The sequence below is a fragment of the Convolutriloba macropyga genome, chromosome 7 (genome assembly GCF_964194025.1).
Source record: "Convolutriloba macropyga chromosome 7, txConMacr16.3, whole genome shotgun sequence".
Taxonomy (NCBI): Eukaryota; Metazoa; Xenacoelomorpha; order Acoela; family Convolutidae; genus Convolutriloba; species Convolutriloba macropyga.
This window is the reverse complement of record NC_134474.1, coordinates 33768986-33780014: the sequence shown is the minus strand read 5'-3', so window position 1 is coordinate 33780014 and position 11029 is coordinate 33768986. Positions and strand designations below refer to the sequence as shown.

The window sequence follows — 11029 nt, the reverse complement described above, 5'->3', positions numbered from 1 at the left end:
GAACAGAAATTACTAAAATTGTAAACAAAATACATCAAAGGTTGCAAAGTTGTAGATTTTTTTTAAAATCTTGAAATATTTCGTCGAACAGAAATTTTTATGAATCAGTGAGCAAACTTTCGTATTTTATTCCGTTTAGACAATCCATTGCTGTTTTTGAACTGGTAATAGTATCTTTGACCTAATGACCTTAAAAATAAGGAGTTAGAATTATGGGGATTAAAAAGCTACGACGGTAGATTGAAGTTTCCACAAAACTGGAAAAAATGTTGAAAACATTGATTTAAAATATTTCAGACTGTGGCTGTAAAATCTTACTAAAAGTGCGCAATTTCCGTCAGGAAACAGGAAAAAATTGAAATGCAACACCTGCACCTAAACAATTGTGTCAGACTTCTTTTAGGAATTCAAATTAATGCAAAAGGAAAAATTGAAATCCGAAGCTTTGAAACCGTCTGAAAACTGATTGCTAGGTCGCAAATTTGTTAGAGATCAAAAAATTGTTAAGCGTTTGTCTTTATAGAGATTATTGTATGCTAAGCACTTTCAAACTAATTTGAATCTCCTATTTAAGCTTAATTGTGTCGACAAATATTTAAATATTGGGACTGGATTAAATCAATTTTGTCTTGAGGCAGTTGTTTCTTCTCTAATACAAATCGGACTAAAGTAATATACCAACAGAAACAATTTTTGAAAAAAGCGTTTGCAGAAAACCTGTTATTGGCCATATAGTAAGCCGAAGTAAAAGCTAGCAGACCTAAAAGCAAGCCGAAAATTATGTAATAGTTATGTAATTTGTCAGAAATAATACCTTTTTGACCGTTACAATCAACACTGCGCATGGTATTATAATGCGCATGGTATTATAATGCTTATGGAGTTCCAATGCAACAAAGAAACAAAAAATACGTCAATTTTTAGATATCTAGTTGTTACGGGCCTTAGCGGACCGCTGTCCATGACCAAGCCTCTCAACCGCTGTGGGATATAATCTTTAAACCGCGGGCCCGTTATTGCAGCAAAGCCGCGACGCACGCGATGCGCGCCCACTGGCCCGCCAGGGGCCACTTAAAATATGGGTATCGCAAAAATTTTCAGGTTATTTAACCTCATTTTCAAAATTCGGTTTGCTTGCCTATTGGCTTGCTTGACCACCACCATTAGCATACGGGTATCACAAAAAATTTCAGGTTATTTAACCTCATTTTCAAAATTCGGTTTGCTTGCCTATTGGCGTGCTTGACCACTACCATTAGCAGCAGTTGGAAGAGAAGAGATTATAGTGACAAAAGCTTACCAAAATTAATATATAATGGAAAATTGATATGTATTGGAACAAAAAACATGCAAGCTGTATCGCTGGACCTGTTCGAGATCATGGAGCTTTTGACAAGTAATTTTTTGAATGATTAGATTTTTGCCAATTGTTTAATTGGTATGCTAGGCAGCTCTTTGTATAAAACGGCTAAATTGCTTGATATAAAAATAAAAAGGAAAACAGTGGGGCATACCTGTGTTATTATAAATGATACCAACAAATCGGTGATAAAAAGTTTCAAGAATTGTTTTTTTCTCATTATAGCCCCCAATTTCACAAAATGATAGCTTACAGCCCCCATCATGCTATATTTATTGTAATGGGAGTTAGACGTTATATGATCAGTAAGCTGAGGGAGGAGGGGGGAGGGGGGGCTATGATGGGACAGACCCCAGAAAAATTTTCTGCACAGTTCTGCACATTTTTTTTTCAGTTTTGTGAATCCTTTAAAGTTAGTGAAAATTGGCAAAACTTTTAGCAAATTTCAAACCCCCCGAACTCATAAGACAACTCATCAGCTGATTTAATTGTTACTCTCCCCACAAGGGGTTGAATCAATAACAGATGATTATTCGGATCTTTTCCGTTTGTGCCCCCCCAGTACGTTATGCTCCCCCCAGTGACAGAGCACGTGTCATTACACAGTGAATCATTATGTAAAAATATTGCACGTGCGTCTGGGGGTTGCAAATAATATGCACCCACTAAGCTGGGGGGGCACAAACGGAAAAGATCCGATTATTCTAACGGAGGAAGGGAACAGTTCGGGAAACGGCTTCCCATAATCTTCGTCCATGCATATGCTGCATATGCACTCTAAGCCCAATTACAAATGTGTTCTAGTTAAATGTTAATAGTGGTATGTTCTGGATGTTTCTAAACACTTTTTAAAATACTGGTATTGTTTGACGTCTTTTTTGCTGAAGAAAATGAAAGCTAAAATCGTGTACTTTAAATGAGATCTAAGCTGCAGCACTGTTAACCAAACTGCTTAAGCGAAAAACTCACGAACATTTGAATACTTGCTTTTAAATCTCAATTTGGCACATTACAAGTTAAAGAATGAATTTGTAACGTGCGTTCTTTCTTGCTTGAAAATATTAATTCTTTCATTGGATTTTAAATCTTTGGGATTATGCTCTTTCTGGCCTTCTGGAGTTGGTTAAAAAAGCCAGCTAAACAATAAGAGATTAGGAAAAGAACACTAACAGTTCATTGGCTGTTTTTATTAATTGTGCCAATTCTACTGCTGTGAACTATGGCATCCTCTGGCCATAATGCACAACAGCAGCAGCAGTTTCAAAATCAGAAGAAAGCTTCTTCTATTTCACTCAGTTTGGACGAGGAGAGGAAAATGAGGAATTCAATTCTTCAGAGGAATACAGTAAGCATTTTTTATTTACTCTTCATAAAAAACTTTAATTAAACTTCCAAGGACGTTTCTCCTGTGAATTTTTAATGGAAAATTTTAAGCACTTTTAACGGTACTTGAGACAAATCTATAGACTTTGAATGGTGAGCCGAATATCCAAGCCTCATTCAAAGTCATGAAATGGGGAGCTGATCAGTAACTGTTTTGTGGTCGAAGGAAGGAAGTAGTTTCATTTCCTGTGTAAAAATGTCATGGCACAAATTATCCCATTTAAATTATAGAAGTGGTCATGCTATGCTGTGTCTGGTAGATATCCGGTTCTTTCACAATATATACATCCCCAAAGAAGGAGCCCTTAGTGGCTTTAGGTGACAGCGGGATCCCTGGATATTTTCCGTTTGTGCCCCCCCCCCCACCCCAGTAAGTTATGCACCACCGTTACAGAACACGTATCATTACAATGTAAATCATAATGTAAAAATATGATAAAAGTCTTTTTGAAGATTAACATCCTCTCGCAAGATCTTGCAAAATTAACAACCAAGAACCTACCTTGTTGAATCATTACTTGATCTTGCCAGGAAGACGCCTTTAAACAGCCACTCTCAAAGCTTCCTTACTCTGTCTTCCATCAGCCTATCAGAAACTCAGAAGAATAGAAGTAGTTGTACTAGAGGCAGTATTAGTAGTAGTTAGACAGAAAGTTTCATATGTACTTTACCCGTGAAAGTTGGTGTTATTGTAATTTTATATTGTTTACATCAAGTAGTTTGTTGGGCACCAAAAAGCGTTATATTAAGGCCTCCAGAGACTTCCAGCTTGGTGTTTAATATAGTTTATACTGTTTTTCTCTCATGAAATATAGATAGGAACGTTTGTGTGTGGGTTAAAAAGCAAAAAATGTCGTCTGTGTTGTTGTTAATCTTGCAAGACCTTGCTGGAGGATGTTAATCTTTCATGGATATCTTACAAAATTTTGTTATTCTTGCAAGATGGGCAAGGGCAAAAGAGTGTATACTGTCAGCAGTATTCCGTTTATGTACCTGCTATGTTTTCACACCGATTAATTTCATAAAAACATGGTGGGTATGTATGCTGAAATATCAGCCTTCTGAGATCACTTTCCTAAAAACTGATTTTAATCAACTTCGACTAGTTTTTTCAATCGAAATCGTAAACTAACTTATCAAGCTAATATGTCAAGGCACATCATTGCTTTAACAGACACAAAGTCAGACATCTACCCCAGACGTCTGTATTTTAAAATTACCCAAATTATGGTTGCAGTCTAAAGTTGTGGAACTGACACAAATTAAAATCAAGCTCTAGATTTCTGCTGTCAATAAACATTTTGATCTGATTTGTTTCACGCCTAACGTTCCCCTCCCCCGGTGCATGCGCTATTGTAATTGTTAATGGGGGCGTAAAATTGATGGGAGCAGGGGTGACAGAATCAGAATAGATCTAAAAATAGGTTTGGGTCCTTCACATTATAGCCAACCCCCAGCTTAGTGGTCAGATAAACTATAGCGCCCCCATCATGTTAATTATACCATAATGGGGGGCTATATTTGAGGTCCATAATGTGAAAGACCCAAAATGTTTTGCTTGACCTGCGTTGATCAACAACACCTAGGTTCAAAATTGGTCTCAATCGTTTTTTCCAAACAAAAAATAATAGAACATTACGGTTGTTGAAAGCATTAGATCTTGCCGTGGAGCACCTCAAATGAAATTCCTACCTTACGAAGTTCATATAAAAAGGAGTGAGATTACTGAGCGCAAATCTCTGAATAACTTAAAGTTCAGGTTCTTTAATAGTTTAACTGGAGAAACAATTAGTTTAATTGAAGTCCTGCTAATCCGGACCACACTCATAATGAGCGAATAAAGTTTAAAAATCAGAACAGGTCAATTGTAAATCTAATTATAAAACTGTACCAAATCAACAAACAATATTATTCATTTGATATTTTTGCCTGCTCAGACTTAAATCAGAGCTGAAATATCGTTTACTAAGCGGAACGAAATCCTGCGCTCTAGGTAATCAGAGCTCACTTATAACATCATTTCGCCAGTTTTGATTTTAAAAAATCACTTAGTAAAATAAAAAGTGCAAATTAACAATTGTCAGGATCAAGTTTCTACACACAAATTTACTTGTTTGGACCCCACACTTTAGAGGGAGGGAGGAACTATATAGACAAATGGTTTTTTTTCAGTCAATTTTGGGCAGTAGATATTTTCGTTGTAGAGAGTTGTGAGAAATATCTTTAAAAAGCCCATTCAGCAAACGTCGAATATAGAATTAAAGAAAAAATTGAATTTCATTTCTGTGAACAGTATTGTGTTCCAATGTTTTTCATTGTTATTTTACAAAAATGTAAATTAAAGATGTTATTGATCAAATATCTATTTATATTATGGAAACGGTGATGCTATGGTGTGTCGGGTAGAAAAGCATCCTTCACAATATATACATCCTCAAAAAAGAAGCCCCTTCTGGTGACAGCGGGATCCCGAGATCTTTTCTGGGATTCAGCTACCTGGATCTTTTTTGTTTGTGCCCAACCCCCCACCCTGTACGTTATTCACCCCTGATGGAGAACACGTGTTAATGTAAAGTAAATCATATTGTAAAATCATGGCGCAACTCCTTCAAGATTAACATCCTCCTGAGAAATTTTCCGAGATTAACATCGAAGAACCTGCTTTTTTGCAATCATTATTTGGTCTTGCCAGAAAAACGTCTAAAACAGCCACGCTCAAACCATTCTTACACTATCCCTTATCAAAACCTCAGCCTGAGAGAAATATCTTTCAAAAGCCCATCCAGCCTACGTGGAATATAGAAGTCTTTTTGCTGAAAAAAAGATAGCTTTAATCGTGTGCTATAAAAGAGATGTAGGCTGCAGCACTGTTAAACAAACTGCTTGAGCAAAAACTCTCAAAGGTCTGAATACTTGCTTTTAAATATCAGATTGAGACATTAGAAGTTAAAGAATGAATTAGTAACGTGCGTTTTTTCTTGCTTAAAAATTTTATTTCTTTCATTGAACTTTAAACCTCGGGGATCATACTTTTTCTGACTTTCTGGAGTTTCCTACAAAACCAACAAAACAAAAGAGATTAGGAAAAAACAGTAACTGTTCATTGGCTGTTTTTATTATTCGTACAAATTCTACTGCTGTGAACTATGGCATTCTCTGGCCATAATGCACAACAACAGCAGCAGTTTCAAAATCAGAGGAAAATTTCTTCTATTTAACTCAGTTTGGATGAGGAGAGGAAAATGAGGAATCCAATTCTTCAGAGAAATACAGTGATCAGTTTTTATTAGCTCATCATGAACAATTTTAATTAAACTTACTGTGTAAAAATGTTAAAGAACAAATATCTATATAAATTATGGAAACGGTGATGATATGGTGTATCGGGTAGAAATGAATTTTTCACAATATATACATCCTCAAAAAACGAGACCTTACTGGCTTGATGTGACAACGGGTTCTCGGAATCTTTTCTGGGATTAATTTCTCTGGATCTTTTCCGTTTCCACCCACCCCCAACCCGTACGCTATGAGCCCCTCTTGCAGAACACGTGTCATTACAATGCAAATCATATTTTTAAATTATGGCACAACTTATTCAAGATTAACACCCTCTTGAAAGATTTTCCAAGACTAAAATTGAGGAACCTGACCTATGAAATTATCACATGGTCCTTCCAGAAACACGCCTTAAAACAGCCACCCTCAAACCATTCTTACACTATCCCTTATCAAAACCTCAGCCTGTGAGAATTATCTTTAAAAAGCCCATCCAGCTGACGTGGAATATAGAGTTAAAAATATTTTTGAATTTCATGTCTTTCCCGTTATTAGCCGAGAAAACTTTGTGAACAGTACGTTAATCCGAAGTTTTTCGTTGTTTTGTCCACGATTTTGTGACCGGTTTGCGTTGTTTTTGTTCACATTTTCCATAATTTTTGATTAAATTTTGTTAAAAACTTGTTAAAATTCTCACACCTAGTGTTGTTTGTGTAACGTCTAAAATAGAGGAAGGTTGATGAATTGTTTGATCCGAGTTTTTTTGCGAAATAGTTTGATAAATTTCTCGAACTTCACACCTTCTCATCAAAAATGTCACCAAATATACTTTTTAGCCAACTTTGTTGCCAATCTTTTTCATCTTCCCAAAAGAAGTCTAATGTTGTTTTTGCTTCCTATAAATGTGTTTTTGATTTTAAATGTTGACCGTTTTTTGCTAATTTAAATCGATATTTAATCAAAATATAATTTTTTTTGACATATTGAAATGTTTAATTTGAATACTATGTTTCAATACTCTATTTCTTTTTGATTTTCCTTGATTCTATGATCGACTTAAACGAAGTGTCAGAAGTATGTGTCAAGACGACACGAATATTTTTTCCTACGAAACGACCTCTGCTTGAATAGTTCTCAAAATGATCTTTACTCGTTATTTTATGGTTTTATTGTAATTAATTGTCTTTTAATTCAACTTAAAGCGGCTATTTACATATTAATAGAAGGTCAATGGATAATATACTTCTCAGTGATGTCGAGATTCCTTCGCTTAATATTTTTACGGATCTGAGAATTAAAGTCTCCAAAACATTGAAGTGGAGTCTTAATATTCAAACAAATATAGTAAAAGCTCGGTCGACCTTTCATATTTCTGTAGCACAGTGTTATCAATTTTTCCCATTATAGCCCGCACCTTAGTAGTCAGGTGCCCTATAGCCCCCCTCAATCATGGTAAACAAAATATGATTTCTGGATGTTTCTAAACAGTTTTAGAAACACTGGTATTGTTTGACGTCATTTTGCTGAAAAAAGATGGCTTTAATCGTGTACTATAATAGGGATGTAGGCTAAAGCACTGTTAACCCAATTGATTCTGCAAAAAAAACTCGCACAGGTTTGAAAACTTGCTTTTAAGTCTCAGAGTGAGACATTACAAGTTAAAGAATAAATTTTCTAACGTGAATTTTTTCTTGCTTGCAAATATTAATTCTTACATTGAATTTTAAATCTTTGGCATTTAGAAGATTAGAAAGGAACACTAACAGTTCTTTGGCTGTTTTTATTAATTGTGTAAATTCTACTGCTGTGAGAAATGGCATCTTCTGGCCCTAATGCACAACAACAGCAGCAGTTTAAAAATCAGAAGAAAACTTCTCAGTTTTTATTTGCTCTTCATAAAAAACTTTCATTTAACTTTCAAGGACATTTTTCCTGTGAATTTTTAAAAAAAAAGCTCAAGCATTTTTTACGGTACTTGAGACAAATCTTTTAGACTCTGAATGATGAATCTAATAACCAGGCATCATTGAAAGTCATGAAAAGTCGTAAAGATGTTATTGAACAAATATGTACTTGAATTATAGAAGCGGTGATGCTTTGGTGTGCCCGATAGAAATGCATCTTTCACAATAAATACATTCTCAAAAAAGTAGCTCTTACTGGTTTTAGGTAACAATGGGATCCCGGGATCTTTTCCGGGATTCAGCTCCCTGGATCTTTTCCGTTTCCACCCATCCCCACCCTGTACGCTATGAGCCCCTCTTGCAGAACACGTGTCATTACAATGTAAGTCATATAGTAAAATTATGGCACAATTTTTTCAAGATTAACATCCTCTTGAAAGATTGTCCGAGATTAACATCGAGGAACCTGATTTATGGAATTAATACTTGGACCTTCCAGAAAGACGCCTTAAAACAGCCTCTCAATTCTTTCATACACTATATCTTATCGGCAATTCAGGAGATAAGCAATAGTAGTACTGGTGGTAGTATAAGTAGTAGTTTCATATGTACTTTACCTGTGATAACTTGTTTAAATCTCTGGTATCGTAAAGATTGAATCAATAATTTTACTTCGTAAAGTTTACAGAGTATGCATCAAGTGTGACTGGTTTATTTGACACCAAAAAACGCAATTGTAAGGCCCCCAGAGACTTCAAGCTTGGTGTTTATTATGGTTTATGCAATGTTTTCCCCATGAAACAAAGATGGGAGCGGTTTTTTTCGTTACGCAACTAGGATAGGAAATTACTTCCGCGGTTTTCTCGGCGTTTTGTTGCTTAAGGCAGGTTAAGGAGCAAAAATATCGTCTGTGTTGTTGCTAACCTTGCACGATCTTGCAGGAGAATATTGATGAACAAGGATTTTAAAAATATTGTTAATCCTGGAAGATCCAGTAGGGCAGAAGAGTATATGATGTGAGCAATATTTTGATTTTGTAAGTACTATGTTTCACACCAGTTGTTTTCATAAAAATATGGTGGATAGGTAGGCAAAAACACAGCCTTCTGAAATCATTTTCCTACATACAGATTCAAAGTATTTTTTCAATCGAAATCGCAAACTAACTTATCAAGCTAATATGTAAAAGCATATCATTGCTTTAAAAGACACAAAGTCAGACATCTGCCCCAGACGTCTAATTTCTAAAATTACCTAAACTTTGGTTGCAGTCTAAATTTGTGGAACTGACACAAATTAAGATCAGGCTCTAGATTGCTGCGGTCAATAAAAATTTGATCTCACGTGTTTCGCTCCCAACCCTCCCCTCCCCCGGCGCACGCGCTATGTATTTGGTAATGGGGGGAGGGGGGGAACGTAAAATCAATGGGAGCAGGAATTGAAGAATCAGAATAGATTTAAATTTTTTTCTTAAATTTTTGGATCTTTCTCATTATAGCTCAACCCGAGCTTAGTGTTCAGATAACCTATAGCCCTCATCATAGTAATTATACCTTTAAGGGGGCTATAACTTCATGGTGGCTATAATTGGGAAAGAACCAGATGTTTTGCTTGACCTTCATTGATCAACAACAACTAGTTTCAGTTTTGGTCTCGAGGATTTCTCCAATCAATAAATAATAGAAGTATATGGTTGTTGCAAGCGATAGATCTTGCCGTGGAGTAACTGAATTAAAGTTCTTACCTTGCGAAATTCATATAAAAAGGAGTGAGACCTTATTTGCTAAAAATTTTGCTAAATATCTCAAACTACAGACCCTCTCATCAAGAATGTCGCGACATATTGTTTCTAGCCAATGTTGATGTTAATGTTTTCCAAGATCTCCAAAAAAAGGTTTAATGTTGTTTCTGCTTCCTATAAGTGTGTTCTTGACTGAACATACTGCCCGTTTTTCGATAATTAAAATCGATATATATCGAAAATTTCAATTTTTGACAAGTTGAAACATTTCATTTCAATACTCTATTTCAAAAAAAATTAGAATCCTTAGGTGTTTAGTGGGATGTCCAGGTGTAACAAAACTAGTTTTTGTTCCCTTGCTGATCTATTATAATCAAACGTTGTTCGGAGTATATTGGGGTGTGATCTTTCTAAAAATATATTTCGCAATTTTGTTTGTTTTGTATTAATAACAGACAAGATCGATTTCACGTTAAGGTTCAAATTAGAAAAATTCATTTGCCTGAAATTGAACGCCATTGAACATATCAGCTTTTGAGTTTAAGATATTTGATTTTAAAGCTTTGACAAAGCGTTTCAAGCAAGCATAAACTGTGTTCCTTGATTTGCCTTCACATATTGCTCTTTTTACAGTCTCTTCGATTTGTCTCACTAATCATAAAATCCAATTGGCTTCTTTATTTCAAACGGAGAAGCTATACCGTGTTTCTTTTTGATATCCAATGGCTCTGATGAGTTTTATATGCTTGTTTTTAAAAAAAGTTGAGTGAAATTCTGAAGAATGGATCTTTTCTATCACATTTCGGTCAACCAGTAGCTCAGTCTCAATAAATACAAGTCTATCTTTTCTTCCATATCAGCTGGAAACTAGTTTCTATATTGATTTGAAAATAAAAATATGATTCCTCGGCTTTGGTACTCTGCAGTTAAAAAAGCTTTTTTTCAGCAGTTTTCAGCTTCTTAGCTCTGTCAAAACCATTGCTGACATATTTCTTTTAAACTGATGAGAACAGCTTCGAAGCTTCGATTATCTAGCAATTTCATCCGGAATTGAAAAGTTAACAAATTTTTTAATAAAAGTTTTAATGGCATATTATCAGTAGTTCAGAGTTCATTTGTTCAATTTTCTCAATTGTTCAATTTAGTTTATTTTAGATATTTAGCCCAATTATGATCACTAATGCAGACTTTTGTGTTTTTTTTTACCGTACCACCTGGTTGTGGGTCTAGTGTTTGTCCCATTGTCGAAGAGGTTTGGATTACATTGGGGAGTCGACGTTTTTAAGATACCTGTACTTTTTGCAGATCAGTAGTCAGTTGGAAGTTAAACTCAAGCAGTGATTTTGCTAATGCTAGAATAAT

The 11029-nt window shown here is 35.2% G+C and overlaps 1 protein-coding gene across 2 annotated transcripts in view; it reads left to right on the top strand.

The window, feature by feature from the left end:
- Nucleotides 1–2366: 2366 nt before the first annotated feature.
- The window catches only part of LOC142342798 (dynein axonemal heavy chain 3-like), a 160143-nt gene continuing 151480 nt past the window's right edge, over nucleotides 2367–11029 (top strand). For both annotated transcript variants that reach the window (XM_075394375.1, XM_075394374.1), the window contains exon 1: nucleotides 2367–2705. In XM_075394375.1, the coding sequence (XP_075250490.1) occupies nucleotides 2580–2705 (126 nt within the window). In that variant the 5' untranslated portion in view covers nucleotides 2367–2579. The remainder of the gene's footprint in view (nucleotides 2706–11029) is intronic.